Source organism: Chiloscyllium punctatum, chromosome 8 (genome assembly GCF_047496795.1).
Source record: "Chiloscyllium punctatum isolate Juve2018m chromosome 8, sChiPun1.3, whole genome shotgun sequence".
Taxonomy (NCBI): Eukaryota; Metazoa; Chordata; class Chondrichthyes; order Orectolobiformes; family Hemiscylliidae; genus Chiloscyllium; species Chiloscyllium punctatum.
The window spans coordinates 69,767,092-69,785,510 of NC_092746.1; the positions used below are offsets into that span (position 1 = coordinate 69,767,092).

The window sequence follows — 18,419 nt, forward strand, 5'->3', positions numbered from 1 at the left end:
GTTCATTTTCAGATGTTTCGTCACCATACTATGTAACATCATCAGTGAGCATCCGGTGAAGCACTGGTGTTGATGACCCGCTTTCTATTTATATGTTTAGGTTTCCTTGGGTTGGTGACGTCATTTCCTGTGGTAATGTCACTTCCTGTTCTTTTTCTCAGAGGGTGGTAAATGGTAACGAAGTCAATGTGTTTGCGTCCCTATATCAAAGACATCTGAGAAAAAGAACAGGAAATGACACCACCACAGGGAATGATGTCACAAACTCAAGCAAACCAAAACACATAAATAGAAAGCGGATCACTAACACTAGTGCTTCACCGGAGGCTCACTGATGATGTTACTTGGTATGGTGACTAAACCTCTGAAAATGAACCTTCCAACTCTGTGAGCCAACATACATCCAGAACCTCAACCTAAGCTACAAATCTTCTTAAAACTCGCTGAGTGTGAAGTAGCAGAGAGAAGGCAGCAGCACTTACACCAGCAGAGTGAAGAAGGTCATCCACTGTCTTCCCACACTACTATGTGTTCCTCCTGCATTTCCCTGGTAACTGGCTTAAACCAGGCTGACATAGCCTGATGTTGAGGTTGTCTCTGCTGATCATAAGGGAAGAGAACAGCCTGTTTCTGTGCCTGTCTATTCACCAGGACCTCCAGGTCCTGCCCACAAAACAAGGCATCAATTTTCCTTTCACTGCCTCATCCAGGGTAAATGTCAGGAACCATGCAGGACATCTCTGGACTGATAGTTTTAGTCCAGGTGCACAACAGCCTTTTAAAGATGTGCTGCTCCCAAGAATGCCAGTCTATTCCAGGTTTTCCCAGCAGTGGTGAGCTGTTCAGACACAGCAAGTGGTAGAATCAGACTATAATCGGAGGCATGTATCACATAGATGGGTGAGGTAGGTCAGTAGTTAATGATCCAAGTTTAGTAAGATGTAGCAAGAGAACTCACTAGGCCTGCAAAGAGATACTCTCGATGAAACTCAATAAAATTTACATTTTGCCACAAAAAAAATTAAATTTGGCCCAGACTGGAAGCATGGAATTAATTTGGGAAGTATATACTTGCAATGGGTAACTCTGCAAATAAAGGTAAGGATTAACACTAGCTCTAGTTCTATCCTCACCAACTGACTTTCTGGATTATAACAATATTGATTAAATTGCTAAATTATAGGTGTAATATCTAATACCTAGTTAACCTTTAGCTACATGAACTAAAACATCTATTTCGAGGGGTTGAATTTCATATCAGGTGATGGTGCAGAATGAGTGATATTGGATTGGCTGCTCCACAGTGTGTAAAATTTAACGCAACTGAATATCAGCTACTACATATTGTGGGCTGCCAATCCAATGCTGCACATATTTACGCTAATGTCCAAGACAAATTGCTCTCCCAAAATACAGATTACACATAATACAAATTCACATGTTCAATAAGTAATCATCAAACCATGAAATCATATATTTCATAGAAAAGCAGAATTGACCACGTTTATAAAATAAATGGAACATAGATGGAAAACAAACTTAAATATAGCTACTTACCAGATGGTGAATAACTCCCTACAACTCCATTTATCAACGACGACGTTTTCCAATAATGTCCATTAGACCTATCTTCCTTTCTAGTTATAGTTCTGAGCGTCTTGGCCGAGCTTCCAATATCTAATGGGATAATATCTTCAGATGCGACCAGCCCACTGCCTTCTTCAGTTGGCAAGTTTCCTGATGGAAAAGTCATTTCTGTTTACTGAACAGGCATAAGATTGTTAAAACTATAATCAACCAGTTCAAAACTCTTGTACCTTTTGTAATAATCTTTTGTTCAATTTCTCCCAAAGGCATTTTATCTTTCCAATTCAGAAAATTTGCAAACTCCAAGAAGTTAATTGTTCCTTTCCCTTCAGTATCACAGTATTCAATTAATTGGTCAATCAATTTGGGGTCTAAATTTAAGTTAAACTGTATGCAGACATCTCGTAGTTCTTCGCGGTCAATTTTTCCATCACCGTTCTGGACAAAAACACAGGAAACAAAATAAAATATCAGTGTTCTAAAATGGTGTACCTTATTTTTTCTAACCAAAGGCAGTACAAGTTATCTGGATTATTCTGCTCAATATCTGACTACATTAATGTTAAGATGTTCATATGCACTACTCACGGGTTAAAAATGAATTACTAAAAATAACTACAAGTAACAAAGCCTGCACATTTTCACTTAATTTTGCAACATTATGCTCCTGACCATTCTAAAGGCTTACTGCATGTGGCAATTTAGAAATCAATACTCTAAGCCTCAAAAATTCCCTTCAAATACAGAGATTAATTATACATTGAGTATGAGTCAGCATAGATATGGGTAGTCATCATTTTGACATGGGGTTTGCACTGAAAATGAGTGTCTTAAATTCCCACATATCTTTGCAATATCTTGCCATTATCACTTGCTTGATTCCTTCCATCTGATTACAAAGTAGCAGTAAGTAACATGCATTTTGGTGATGAAAAATGGAGCCTGATTGTGAATGTGAGTCATGGCTCAGAAGAGGGAACAACTTGTATGCTAATCACAATTTTTCAGACCCAAGAAATAGGCCTGAAACATTGGTTCAACTTAATATCACAACTTACATGTAGAGGTATTCAAGAGTCCAAATGGTATGATTTTCCATCCATTCAGTTTAATGGGCAAGAACTCCAGGTGAGTTTGGGGTGTGGGAGTAGAGGGAAATTGCTGGGAGTTGGGTAGCATTTACAAACAGCTTTTCATCTCTGGTGAAGCTCAGAAATTGAATTTAAATGGTTACACTTCTTGGATTTTTCTGTCCTCAATTTGGGCCTAAGAAGCTATTTCTCTCACATTGGTGCTAGCCAGCTATTTAGCTATGAACCACAAAGAGAATACAACAAAATACAGAGGCTTCATTGACCAACATGACTATAGAATTCAAGTTGCAGGGTAAGGAAAGGCAAATTTATAAAGCAGAAGCTCCAAACTCCAAAATTTGACAGCATAGTCAGACATCACAGGCCTGCACATAACTGGCTCATATGCAAGGACATGCATTATATATTCAAAGGAAATTGTGAACACCAGAATTCTGGCTAGTTGCCAGTCAAAGCATGTTGCCAGCCAGAATGCAAACTTCTAACACAACAAATCACTTAGAATCAGTGGCAGATTATACTAAGAAGTAACATGGTGCAAACTAAGGCTGTCAACACACAGCAAAAGAGGAAATAAACACAGTCCACAAGCTTTCACATAGATGTAACGAGGGCAAAAAGTGACCATAAGGCCTGCTATATTCAGGAAATGGTACAATGTTATTTACCACCAACATGTCTCAGGAGTCAAAGGGAACAAAAGCAAAGATCTCATTCAGAAAAGAGAAAGGAATTGCAATAATTCAAAAGACATTCCAGGGAATTTTTCTCCAACCCCAAGACAATCAAGCTAATCACGGGTAAGTTATGTTTCAAAATCAAATAACTACCAGCTTATGTTCCATGAGTTAGAAATCTCTCTCTCTGGAACTTGTCAAGTTTCCTTCCAAAGTACTGAATGTTGAGGTCAGATGGTCAAGATAATTCTGATTCCCTGCAAAGAGTTATATGTATAAGCATGTGACCTAGCTTTCTGTCTTTAGATTTTATGCACCTCTCTCTAGTTCTCACTATTTATGTCCATCGCATCCATATCGGACAATCCATCCAATTCCCTCATCATATCTCCTTTATGCCTGATTCTGTTCAAGTAGCTCTAACTCGAAGTCTGTCCTCAAAACTAATGGCTGTAAAATAATATATTGTTCTAGTTTCCTTACTAAAGTAATCTTGACCATAACAGTAAACAAGAAAAATGAAAACGAAATGTATTGCTTATTATAATCAGACAAAGGGAGGGGAAAAGAATGGTAATGTAGTGGGAATGTCAGTAGATTAATAAGAGACCCAAGCTTATGTTCTATGGAGATGTGATCATATCCTAGCATGACATCTTATGGAATTTAAATTTGATTCATAATTCTGGAATATAAAGCTTGATTCAATAATGGTTCCAACGACAAAAATATCATCAATTGTCCCACCCAGATAACCAAGATGAAAAAGGAATATGTCACCTTTATCCAGTTGGCCTACATGTGACACCAGATCCACAGTAAAGTCATTAACTCTTAACTATCTGCAATGGTCTAGCAAGTCAATCAGTTCAAGGTCATTTAAAGTTAGACAACAAATTCTGGTCATTCCAGCAATAGTCACATGCCATGAAAGATCAGAAAGAGAAAACGCTGCAAAAGACTGAATACTAGATGCTGGAGTTTCCTTGTCAGTGAGACCAAGACAAACAGTTGGCTCAGCTATCTGGCTGGAAGACCAGTCTCCATTTCCTCCTTCTTCCATTTTTTTCTCAGGACAGAGAAGGAAGTAGGGTTGCTCCTATTAAGGACCTGATATAAATCACTGTGGCTCATGAAAGAGCCTGTATCCATTAAGTTTTATTAATTTTAGGAAACATGGATAGACTTCAGCAGCTGCCTGGTGTCTGGGGCATTATTTGGAGGAGAGAGGAATTTAAAAGTTAAGTAAAAATGATTCTTCAATTTGAATGGGTGTTTTTCTATTGTAGTTAAGTTCCATTGCAGGTTTGAGGACTGCCAGCATTGGACTTGGCCATTTCCTGGCATCTCTGGGCATTGTAGCAGTAGGCAAGACTGTTTGGATTCCAAGTTGTCACCCATTTAAGACAAAGATGGAGAAACAGTCTTTTTTTTCTTTCTCAGAGCACTGAGAGTCTTTGGTATTCCCTTCCGCAAAAGGCAGTCTGCGTAGAATCTTTAAGTATTTTGAAGGCAAAGGTAGATCACCTTTGGTAAAACATTATTGGGGATGTGCAAGAATATAGAATTGAATTAAAATCAGATCAGCCATGATGGTATTGAATGGCAGAGCAGGCTTGAAGGACCAAGTCGTATGTTCATATCCTCATGCAGAGGAAGATAACAATGAAAAGAGTTTTAAGTCAAAGTAACCTCCTCTCTTCAGCTCCAATGGGAGGACATTTCTTCAGCTCCAATGGGAGGACATTTCTTCCCTCTTCCATGGGTGCCAGACCTAGCAGCTACCCGTGATGCAGTGACAAACTCTGGCATAAACTCCTTCCCTCTGACAAGCATCAGACACGGTGATGGCTGATCTGGGTGTTTGAAACTTACTTCCATTCATGCTCTTACTATCTTTCATTGAAAGGAAAACCGTCTCCATGGGAAAATGCAAAATATAACATGAAGCCACCAGAAGTGGTTTCTAAAACAAAAGTGGATGCTTTTGTTTCCCTTCTCCATTGGGAAGGTATAGCACCTCGAAGTGATGGAAAGGGCAAATAATCCACATCTACAAGGCACACGTCAGGAGTGTGATGGAATACTCCCCACTTGCCTGGATGGGTGCAGCTCCAACAACGCTCAAGGAGCTTGACACCATCCAGGACAACACAACCCATTTGATTGGCACCACATTTATCACCATTCAATCCCTCCACTATCAGCACTCACTAGAAGCAGTGTATAATATCTACACCGTGCATTGCAGAAATTCATCAAAGATCCTTAGACAGCACTTTCCAAATGCATGACCATTTCCATCTAGAAAGACAAGGGTAACAGTTACTTGGGAACACCACCACCTGCAAGTTCCCCTCCAAGCCACTCACCACCCTGACTTGGAAACATACTGCCGTTGCTTCACAATCATTGGGACAAAATCCTGGAATTCCCTCCCTACTGGCATTGTGGATCAACCCACAGCAAGTAGACTGCAATGATTCAAGAAGGTAGCTCACCACCACCTTCTCAAGGGAAAATAGAGATGGGCTATCAATGCTGGCCAACTAGTGGCTGCTGGAAACCTCACCAATCCCTTGGCCTCCCTCTCTCCCTGCCACCTCTCATGTGGTTCCCCACCCTTAAAAACATCATGCCCTCCCTCTGAGTCCTGACTTTAGTTCTGTATGCTGTTAAGCCAGTAGCCTCGGCCTTCCACATGGCACTGCTGTTCACAGAGCCTGCTGGCCTGTGGTTGGCTGGCAGCTTCAAGCGAGGCAGGTTATCACTATCTGCAAACCTGATTGGCCAAGATGTCTGCCAGGACACGACTTAAGTATCTGACTGGCACTTAGTCTAATGGGTTCTCTTGCCACTAGGCAATGGGGATATCACACTTTTAAAGATGCTGTCCCCATATTTAGATAAAAGAAATGTAAAATCTCAGCCATAGCGTCAGATTATCAATAGTACTAAATAATTTACCTTGTCGTAATGTCGAAAAGCTTCAAGAAGTGATTTGAAATTGTGGTAGTTAGCTTTCATCAAATGCTGGCGGAGTGTATTGAAGATACCTTGATCCCTATCATTCCCTCGGAGGAAGGTGGAAGGATTTCTGTAGTAAATAAGGTCCCCAACACCTAAAAAATAATGCCTTCATTGAGATAAGGCCAAGGTTAAAAGAATTTTGAATAGCCACAAAATTGACAAGAATAAATTTCTGTGAATGTGTGGCATTCAGAATTCATTGATACATCAAGGTGAAATTCACATGATTCTGTCTTTGTTTTGCAGCTCGCATTGTCAAATATATAACTATGTGCTTCCGACTATTCCCACCAGATCTTAGTCTCTGCATCCATGTTACGCTTTTGTCCCATACCATGTCTCTTGGTCAAAAATGCAATCCACTTTTCATTTTCTAATAACTTAGCATATTAATTGTGTTTCCTTTCCATCATAGAATCCCTACAGTGTGGAAGGAGACCAATTGGCCCATTGAGTCCACATTGATTCTCTGAAGAACATCCCACCCTGACCCCATATCCTGCATTTACCCCACACATCCCTGGACACAATGGGCAATTTAGCATATCCAATCCACCCAACCTGCACAGCTTTGGACTATAGGAGGAAACTGGAGTACCCAGAGGAATTCCACGCAGACATGAGGAGAACATGCAAACTCTACACTGACAGTCACCCAAGTCTAGAATCAAACTCTGGTCCCTGGCGCTGTAGGGACGCAGTGCAAACCGCTGAGCCACCATGTCACCTACATACAGACACAGAGTCATAGAGCTTTACAACACAGAAACAGACCCGTTACTCCAACTCATCCATGATGACCAGATATCCTAAGTTAATCTAGTCCCATTTGCCAGAATTTGGCCCATATCCCTCCAAATGCCTTTTAAATGTTGCAATTATACCAGCCTCCAACAATCCCTCTGACAGCTCATTCCAAACCCACACCACACTCTGCATGAAAAGCTTTCCCCTATTAAATCTTTCCCCTCTCTCCTTCAACCTAGTTCTTGACTCCCCCACCCCAGGGAAAAGACCTTGGCTATTCACCCTATCCATGTCCCTCATGATTTTATAAACCTCTATAAGGTCACCCCTCAGCCTGTCACCCCACAAAAATTGCCCCACCTATTCAGCCTCTCACTATAGCTTAAACACTCCAACCCTGGCAACACCTTTGTAAATCTTTTCTGAACCCTTGCAGGTTTCACAACATCGTTCCAATAGCAGGAAGACCAGAATTCCACGCAGTATTCCAAAAGTGGCCTAACCGAAGTCCTGTATAGGCGCAACATGACTCTTACACTCAATGTACTGGCCAATAAAGGCAAGTATACCAAATGCCTTCTTCACTATCCTGCCTCCCCTGGGAGTCCACTTTCAAGGAACTATGAGCCAGCATTCCAAAGTCTTTTTGTTCAGCAACACTCCCCAGGACCTTACCATTAAGTATTTAAGTCCTGCCCTTATTTTCCTTTCCAAAATGTAGCACCTCCCACTTTTATAAATTAAACTCCATCTGCCACTCCTCAGTCCATTTGATCAAATTCCTGTATTCTGAGGTAACCTTCTTCATTGTCTACTACACCTCCAATTTTGGTGTCATCTGGAAACTTACTAATCATACCTTCTGCGTTCACATCTAAATCATTTATATAAATGACGAAAAGCAGTTACAATAATTATAACTCTAAATGATGCTCAGGAATAAATGCTGATCTACCAAAGCAATTAAGAACAATGCTTTCAACTTATTTGAGTTGATAGTCTTAACGTACAGTTGACATAAACTGTTTTAATACAGACCAGAATAGAATCCCTACACTGTGAAACAGGCCATTCAGCCCAATGAGTCCACAACGACCCACCAAAGCATCCCACCCAGACCCATAACCCTGCATTTCCCAGGGCCAATGCACCTAACCTACACATCCCTGAACACTATGGGTACTTTAGCATGACCATTCCACCTAATTTGCAGACCTTTGGACTACGGGAGGAAACTGGAGCATCCAGCAGAAACCCATGCAGACACAGGATGAACATGCAAACTCCACACAGAAAGTCCCTTGAGGGTGGAAGTGAACTTGGGCCCTTGGCACTGTGAAGTAGCAGTGCTAGCCACTGAGCCACGGTGCGACCCCAGATTTTACCTTTCAGGCAGATACTTATTTTCTGAGGTCCAAACCTACCAAAGACTTGAATGATGCTTCTATTTTGAAGAAGATGTTTCTGGTCAGCAAGTACGTCCAAGAGATGGAAGTTGCACACCCAAATATCAGTGCCAAAGGCAGGCAGCAGCCAGCTGACATTCAATGTCACTGAATCTCCACATCCTGGGAGTTAGCATTGACCAGAAATATAATGGACTAGCCACATAAATACTATGGCCACAAGAGCAGATCAAAAGCTAGGAATACCAGAGCAAATAACTCACCTCTTGAATCCGCAAAGACTGTCCATCATCCATAATACTATCAAAAATAGGAACAGGAGTAGCCCATTCAGTCCCTTCCCATAACCCTTGTTTCCCTCTGAATCAAGAATCTGTCTATCTCAGCCATAAATACACTCTCAAGGAGTGTGGCGCACAGCTCTCTGTGGCAAAATGTTCTAAAGACTCACAATCCTCAGAGAGAAGAAATTCCTCCTCTTCACAATCTTAAATTGGCACTCCTTAATTCTGGGACTATGTTCTCTGGTCCTAAACCCTCTCCTGAGGGGAGCCATCCTCTCAGCATTTATCCTGTCAAGCTCCTTAAGAATCAGTGAATCACTGCAGTGCAGAACGAGACCCATCAAGTCTCCACTGACCCTCAAAAGAGCATATTGCCCAGACCCAGCCCTTGACCCTTCCCCACAATCCTACATTTCCCATGGTTAGCTGCACATTCCTGGACACCACAGGGCAATTAAGCACGGGCAATCCACCCAACCTACGTACCTTTGGACTGTGGGAGGAAGCCAGAGCACCTGGCAGAAACCCACATATACACAGGGAGAATGTGCAAACTCCACAGACTATCACCCAAGGTGGAATCAAACCTTGGTACTACGAGGCAGCAGTGCCAAACACTGTGCCACCACTCCATCCCTAAAGTGATCTCAAGCTCCCCAGGGTTGGAGCCGATGGAGTGAGGAACATCATTTCGGCTTGATGTTACCAGAATCTGGAATTCTTTTCCCAAAAACTACTTTTGATACTAAGTAATTGTAAAATTCAAATCTGGAATTGATAGATTTTTGTGAGGCACTGCTATTAAGGCTTATGAAACCAAAGGGCGTAGATGGAATTACAATACAGATCAGCGATTATCTGACTGGATGAAAGAACAGACTGATTGACCTACTCCTGTTCCTATGTTCTTCCTTGTTTCTTCACCTTCAAGTTTTTAAAACCCAAGTGTAATATCAAGGAAAGACTGTTCAGGATTTACCAGGATTTCCTTTTGTTACTCTTTTCAACCTTGTTAAAAAGTTGTATTTTCGGCTTTGGCCCTTTACATGGTTTCTAGTATATTAAAATAAAAACATCACTAATCCTGCCAAGCATAACTCACCAATCAAAATAATATATTCAGTACAACATATAACCATCCTAATAGTTTCAGTATTGTACATACCAACATTATTAAACCTTTAATGCCACACATTCACTTCAGTGTCAACTGTAATAATAACATTACGTCATTAAAAATCAGTAAATCTGGCTTGAGCTGCAAAAATAATTTCTGTCTCTCCTATACTTCATATTGTTTATTTATGTTCCACATGTAAAGAACATATCGATTCTGTGATTGGCAACCAGAAATATAAATTGAGGACACATTTCTTGAAATAAGTAATCATGATTCAATATTCCTATAAACAAGCTTCCAAATATATTCTTTTACTTTGCTAATAAACCCAAATCAAATTTACGATTGGTAACCCCAGCATTCTTTAATGTCAGCAGAGCTCATATTAAAATAAATATTTCTTTCATTTGTAAGATGACTTATCATGACCTCAGAACACCCAAACACTTTACAATGAAACACTTCCGTAGTGTAGTGATCCACTGCAAGTAATGAGGCAACTTTATATCATAAAGAATGCTTGTGTAATCATACTGTTACCAATTTTTAATGATTAGCCAATTAATAGGTCCTTGCTAGCTTCCAGCATCATACTCTCCTTGTGTCCCCACTCACACCAAGTTCCATTCACCATCATCCACACATTCACTCCTCGTCAAGCAGCGTGTTGATTTTAAAATGCTAAACATCATTTTTAAGATGTCTCCTAGTCTTGATATTTTCCTCCATCCCCATGAAATCTGAGATTAAGCACTCATCTAATTCTGACCTCTTCAGCACTCCCAATTTTAACTGCTCCACCCTTGGTGTCTATGCCTTTGGTTCCCCAAGTCCAACTCTGAAATATTCATCTGAAATTCTTTGCCTCTCCACCTTGTATTTTTCCTTTAAGCTGTTCCTTAAAACCTATGTCTTTGACCAAACCTTTGATCATCCGACCAACTCTTTCCTTAATAAGTTGCTTTATAAACACCCATTTGAAGCACCTTGGGATGTTTTATTATGTTAAAGATGCTATATAAGTAAAATATGCTATATTGCAGCATATCAAGGCAAATAGTGTGCTCCAAGGTTCTCTGTCATTGCCTTGATGCCTTGATGGACAAGAGGAGGGAGTCATCATTCCACAAGAATCTGTGAGGTCCTCTATAATGTTCAAAGATAGGAAGAACAGATAACTATAATGGTCAATACCAAGAGTTTAAATCCACCATATAGTACCAGAAGAAGTTCAATACCCACACATTGTTCTGCTTTGGTTACTGATTAATAACCGCTGCTCACTCCTACCACCTTGTCCTGATCACAGATCAAATATTTCTGCTCCTACCTCATGGCCCTGCACTGGTCACTGATGAATAACTATGCAAACCCTCACAGTTCTGCACTGATCATTGATCAACAACTACGGATACACCCATGGCCTTGCACTGCTTGAATGGTGAATAGGTTGGGACTTTTTTCACTGGAACATTAGAGATTGTGAGGTCACCTTATTTAGGTTTATAAAATGATGAGGTGTATAGATAGGTGAACGGCAGCTGACTCTTCTCTGGGGTGGGGGATTTCAAGACTAGGAGGCATATTTTTAACATTAGAGGAGAAAGATTTTAAAAAGACATGATAGGGCAACCTTTTTACAAAGAGAGTGATTTGTGTGTGGAATGAACTTTCAGAGGAAGAGGTGGATGCAAGTACAGTTATAACGTTCAAAATATGTTTAGAAACATACATCAATAAGACATATTTGGAGGAATATGGGCCAAGCCCAGGCAGGTGGGACTAATTTAATTTGGGATTATGATCACCATGGACTCATTCGATTGAAGGGTCTATTTCTGTGCTGTATGACTCTATGAGTGACCCAGGTTGTTGGGCGAGAGTTCACATTACCTCCATACCCAGACTGTTTGTGGAATCAGCTCATGATAAATTCAAAGAGCTTTCTGCTCAGCATGAGAAGCTTTGTGTAAACCAGCCTAAAACAGAGTTGTTCTGATGAAGAGTCATCGATCCCGAAACATTAAACTCTGCTTTCTCCCCACAGATGTTGCAAGACCTGCAGAGTTTCATCAGCAATTTCTGTTTTGCTTTAAGACAGGGGTATTTTTTCATATAAAGGAGTTGGTGCAATGTGTGAAATTCCCTCTCTGTGTCTTTGACTGTATACAAGTTTGATTTATCAATACAAAAGAACAACACGAAATAAATACAACACTGGCACAATGATATTTAAAACTACATAATCAACTTTTGGATGTAGATATTTGCCAAAAGTAAAATTAATGATTATTCTACTGGAAATTTCTATTTACGTTTGAATCCTTACCATACTTATCAGGATGTAGTAAAACACCAAATGTGTGATCAGGAGGAATTTTCCGAGTATCTGCATTTCTGAAAGAACCAAGAGAAAAGAGACATTAAAATCCAGGCAACTTTTAATAGCAAAATGAATTTTCAAAAATGAACCACAAAAGAATCACAAAATTGACTCCATGGTGTCATCACTGAGCCACTTAAGTGCCCAAATCAGCAAGTAGGAAATGTGGGCACATTGGCAAACACAAATGCACCACAGACAAGATATATCATTTAATCATTCCTTAGCGAAATGCACTGGGGGTTTTGCTGTCTTAAGGGTCCGATGCCTGCATGAGATCTCTAGTGCATGACTGGCTTGCCATGAGGTACTAAATTCTATCACTGACTGCACTCAGGGAAACTAAATTTGCAGAATGCATTTCACAATGTCCAAGCCAAAAAAAAAAGTACTGCTGTTCCTCTTGACTCTCACTTGGAACCCTGAACACAAGCTCATCAAACTCAAAGTTCACAAAGCCAAATTCCACAGCTCTGGCCTGGATCTGTTCCCTCACCAATTCCCTCTACTGCAAAAACCGTGATCTTGACCTTTCTACTCAGTTCTGAAACCAAACCTCTCTTGAATCTATGTGGGCAGAGTTATCACCACATTGCTTGCACAGGGAAATGTATTGGTGGGAGAACAAGTTATCAATATGCAAAGATACCTGCAATCTCTTGCCTCATTTGTATGAAATAACTTGAGCTGCATTCATCAGTATAAAGGTCCTATGTCAAAAGTGCCAAGCAGAGACATTCCATTGCCCCAATTGAAATCCTCCACGTCCCACTGGATGGAAGTGTATGCCAAACCATAATTGGAGAATGGTGCAAATGCTGTTGCTCTCATTATTAAGGATCTTTTCTTTCTCTAATACTTCTCACTCAGGTTTATTGGCATTATGACCAATGAATCCAGCCAGAGCCAGGGCTGTCATTATATAGTTGCAGTACAATGAAGATACAGAGAAACTAGGACCAAGAGATGTTCCGGCATCTCCAATGCCAGCCTATCTTTCCTTAGATAAGGGGACTAAAACTCTTTATAATTTTCCAGCTATGGGTCAACAAATGTCTTGAATAGTTTCAGATCTCCCTATTTTTATACTCATTTCTCTTTGAAATAAAGGTAACATTCCATTTGCCTTCCCTATTCCCTGCTGGACTTGGATGCTAATTTTTTTGTGATGAATGCTCATGAAGTCTTAAATCCCTTTGTGCTGTTCCTTTCTCCATTCAACATCTTCATCCTACCAAAGTGCACAGCCTCACAGTTTCCCACATTACATTCTGTCTGCCAGGTTTCTGTCCACATGTCCATCTATTGCCCATGAGTCCATCAGACTCAAAGCCATTTCCTCCAGATGTGTGAGGTGCAGTGTAACAGCGAGCTGACGATGTTCTGGGACATGGTCACACTACAATGCCAGCTGTTGGAGCATGAACAGCAACATGAAGGAGTGGATAGTTATGGATAGTCATTCTATCACAATGGTCTCAAGGTGTTCAGCTGCACTAAACCTTTTGCAACTGACTGGTTCCAAAGAGCCTCTGGTGACCAATGTGGGGTTCCACAACTCTCAACCCATGTATTAAGGCTATTTACTGATGTAATTTGTGCCAGATCATACCACTTCATCTTATTTGTCTGTGACAAGTTCAATGTTGCATCAGCTTAGCTGGTGTTATGGACTGTGTACACTTTGCATTGAAAGTGCTGTATGATTATATACACAGAACATCGGACACAGAACTGTACAGCACTGGAACAAGCCCTCCAGCCAATGATGTTGTGCCAAACATGATGCCAAATTAAACTAATCCCTCTGCTTGCCCTTGGTTCACATTCCCCCATTCCTTGCATATTCATGTTCTTATTTAAAAGTCTCCTAAACACCCTTATCATATCTGCTTCTACCATCACCAGTCCTGACAGCACATTCCAAAATCACACCACTCTGTGTAGAGAATTTGCCCCTTACATCTCTTTGGAACTTGTCCCCTCTCACCTTTGACATTTCAGCTCTGGAAAATATTCATACCATCAGCCCTATCTATCCATCTCATAATTTTATAGACTTCTATCAAGTCACCCCTCAGGATATAGCTGACTCTGTCACACAATTTCCCAACTGAGACGAGTGCAGATACAAAGCTGTGTTATGGACCACACCAAATCCCCTCAAACTATGTCATGGAGATAGCCTAGACCCCAACATTTTCTTATTATAAAGACAAAAAGTGCCAGGTGTTGTGTTCCGGATGCAATACGTTGGTCAAACTACCAGGCTTTAAGCAAGATATGTTTTATTCATACACCATAGTTAGAATAGAGACAAAATGAAAAGAATTGGGTTTAAACACTTAATAAAATAATAAACTACTCATTAACTGTTCCAATATGGAAGCATCTCTAAGCACACCCTCGGCAGAGGCAAATTCAGTAAAATAGATAGTCCCATATGCAATTCTGGTAGTAGGAAGAGAACTCAGGCTTTTTAGCTGCAGCAAAAAAGAGACAGATGTAGCAACTTTCACAACCTCAACAGTTACTGAAAGCAAAACTAGAAATCCTGGTTCTCTATGGGAGCTTGACTCCACCCATTCAGGCTGCTTCAATTGTACCAACACTTTAAAAAAAACCTCCAAGGTGTCACATGCTCTTTACTTTATTGGCTTTGAACAAACTGGTCAGTGCCTTTGTCTCAACCTTTCTTCAAAAAAACACAGAACAAAATACACCTTTTAAAGCCACAGTATTGTCATATCTGCCCATCCCTCAATCCGGGCCAAGGTGGAGCAGATCTGACAATAGGTTCACTGAAGGTAAGGCTGCAATGCCTAGATCATTCTGAGAGGGCCTTGCCATACAGTCCAGTCAGGGCATGCTGTATAACCCTAGCATGCTGTGCTCTGCACAACTACAGCAGGTAATGATGGGATGTGATCAATGTTGACAAGCTGGGAAAATGGCAGCAATCGTCTGAGAAGGAAAATAGCATTGAGCACAAGCAAATCACCTCCTGAAGATACAGTGCTGCAGTGTCAGGCATAACAAGCCAAGCAGGACTTAATTGATCCTTGGGCAGATGAGAGTTGGGTTCAGCAATCACTTAATGACCATAAACGAGGTATTGCTTAAAAGGGAAGGCAGTTCAATGCATTCTGTTTGTTTGTTTACTCTTTGCTTTGGCTGATGCTGCATAAAAGTGAATGAAAAATGAGAAGTTGTGAGGCTCTGCTCGGCATTGGGAAGAATTAATTCTACAGTACAGAAGGAGGCCATTCAGCCCATCATTTCTGCACCAGCTCCTGAAAGCTACCCAGCTAGTCTCAAACATCAGTCCTATTTTAGTAACCCTCTAAATTATTCAATTTCAAATGTCCAGCCAGCTCTCTTCTGAAACTTCCTATGGAATCCGTCTCCACCCACTCTTAGACAGCACTTTCAAAATTCAGACAACTCTCTAGGGAAAGAAGTTTCTCCTCATTTCACTCTTAGCTCTCTTGCTGACAGTTTAGTTCTGCAATATCTTTAAGAATGTGTACTTGTATTTGCAATGAAGCGTCAGCTTCACCGCATATATCCTGAGAAGGGTTCAGTTTTAGTTTGCCTCCTGGTATGTACATAATGAAGTGCAACTCCTGACTGACAGGTGCTTGCCCACATGCACAGCAGGGCTTTACAGATGATGGTGGGGACAGGAATCACAGGATAGGAGAGAGTATTTCTGTCTGTGATGAGAGGGAAGATGGGACAAATTGGCATCATAGAGACATGGTAAAAGGCTATTATGAAGAGTTTCAGAAAATAGCATGAGTCATGTCACTTGAACCCACAGAGAGAAACCTTCCATGAACAACACCAAAATTAACACAAGCCAATTTCTGGTAAAATCCAACCCTCTGTTTTCTACCTCAGGCAGTTTTCCATACTGCTACTCTCCCTGTTCGACCACACACTTCCACTTTGCTAAAAAGGCTTTCAGTCTGGCACGGCAGTCTCTCTGCCTAACATAGTGGTCTCTCAGTGGCCCAGTGTGGCAGTCTTTTGGCCTAGCACGGTAGTCTTTCAGCTGTAAGTGGTAGTCTCTCAGCCTAGTGTGGCCTCAGCATGTACTTCCAGACACGAGGTGATTCCTTGAAGTGTGGTCTCACTGTGGCTAGGCACTTAAGAAAGAAGTAGGGAATTCTGAAGGACTGGATAAAAAGTCCTGATCATTCAGGATCCCGTGGTCATTCAGAATAGAACAAACCACTGCAAGAAACTGAATAACCACGAACATGACAGGCAACTACCAGCCGATCTGACCAAAGAACACAATTGTGAGCTAAAATCATTGATGAGGACTTTTGATCCAGTCCTTCAGAGTTCCCTACTTGTCCTCATTCCACGTACTTCTCGCGTACACAATACTATTGCTTCCCGAAGATACACAAAGCCAACACACCAGGATGTCCCATTGTATCAGGCAATGGGACCCTGTGTGAGAACTTCTCTGGCAATGTCAAAGGCATACAGTCATAGAGTCATAGAGATGTACAGCATGGAAACAGACCTTTCGGGTCCAACTCGTTCATGCCGACCAGATATCCCAACCCGATCTAGTCCCGCCTGCCAGCATCAAGCCCATGTCCCTCCAAACCCTTCCTATTCATGTACCCATCCAGATGCCTTTTAAATGTTGCAATTGTACTGGCCACCACCACCTCCTCTGGAGGTTCATTCCATACACATACCACCCTCTGTGTGAAAAAGTTGCCCAAGTTAAGTCTTTTCCCTCTCACCCTAAATCTGTGCCCTCTAGTTCTGGACTCACCTATCCAAGGGAAAATACCTTGTCTATTTGTCCTATCCATGCTCCTCATGATTTTATAAACCTTTAGAAGGTCACCCCTCAGCCTCCAACACTACAGGGAAAACAGCCCTAGCCTATTCAACCTCTCCCTATAGCTCAAATCCTAACCCTGGCAACATCCTTTATAAATCTTTTTTGAACCCGTTCAAGTTTCACAACATCCTTCCAATAGGAAGGAGACCAGAATTGCACGCAATATTCAGAAGGTGGCCTAACCAAGGTCCTGTACAGCTGCAACATGACCTCCCAACTCCTGTATTCAATACTCTGACGAATAAAGGAAAGCATACCAAACGCCTTCTTCACTATCCTATCTATCTGTGAGTCTACTTTCAAGGAGATGTGAATCTGCACTCCAAGATCCCTTTGTACAGCAACATTCCCTGGGACCTTACCATTAAGTGTATAAGTCCTGCTAGGATTTGCTTTCCCAAAATGCAGCACCTCGCATTTATCTAAATTAAACTTCATCTGCCACGCCTCAGGCCATTGGCCCATCTGATCAAGATCCTGTTGTAATCTGAGGTAACCTTCTTTGCTGTCCACTGTTATGGGGTATCTTGAAACATACTAACTATACCTATTAAGCTCGCATCCAAATCAATTATATAAATGATGAAAAGTAATGGACCCAGCACCGATCCTTGTGGCACTCCACTGGTCAGAGGCCTCCAGTCCGAAAAACAACCTTCCACCACCACCCTCTGTCTTCTACCTTTGTGCCAGTTCTGTATCCAAATGGCTAGTTCTCCCTGTATTCCATGGGATCTAACCTTGCTAATCAGTCTCCCATGAGGAACCTTGTCAAACAGCTTACTGAAGTTGTTGTGGTTCTGTTCGCCAAGCTGGGAATTTGTGTTGCAATGCCGGAGGAAACATCACAAAAGCACTTCACAGGAGGCTCCCAAGCACTGAGGATGTCACCTAGACAGGGGACGAAATGTCTGCAACACAAATTCCCAGCTCGGTGAACAGAACCACAACAACAAGCACCTGAGCTACAAAGCTTCTCACAAACTTTGGACTTACTAAAGTCGATATAGATCACATCTACCACTCTGCCCTCATCAAACCTCTTTGTTACTTCTATCCAAAAACTCAATCAAGTTTGTGAGACATGATTTCCCATGCACAAAGCCCATGATGATCCCTCATCAATACTTACCTTTCCAAATACATATACATCCTGTCCCTCAGGATTCCTTCCAACAACTTGCCCACCAACAATATCAGACTCACCGATGTATAGTT

The 18,419-nt window shown here is 41.3% G+C and overlaps 1 protein-coding gene across 1 annotated transcript in view; it reads right to left on the reverse strand.

Annotated features, from left to right (window-relative positions):
* efhb (EF-hand domain family, member B) overlaps positions 1 to 18,419 on the reverse strand; it is a 55,246-nt gene that overhangs the window by 12,386 nt on the left and 24,441 nt on the right. The window contains exons 8-11 of the mRNA XM_072574964.1: positions 12,275 to 12,342; positions 6,326 to 6,480; positions 1,818 to 2,025; positions 1,558 to 1,737 (exon numbers count right to left, since the gene is read on the reverse strand). Coding sequence (XP_072431065.1) covers positions 1,558 to 1,737; positions 1,818 to 2,025; positions 6,326 to 6,480; positions 12,275 to 12,342 — 611 coding nt within the window. The remainder of the gene's footprint in view (positions 1 to 1,557; positions 1,738 to 1,817; positions 2,026 to 6,325; positions 6,481 to 12,274; positions 12,343 to 18,419) is intronic.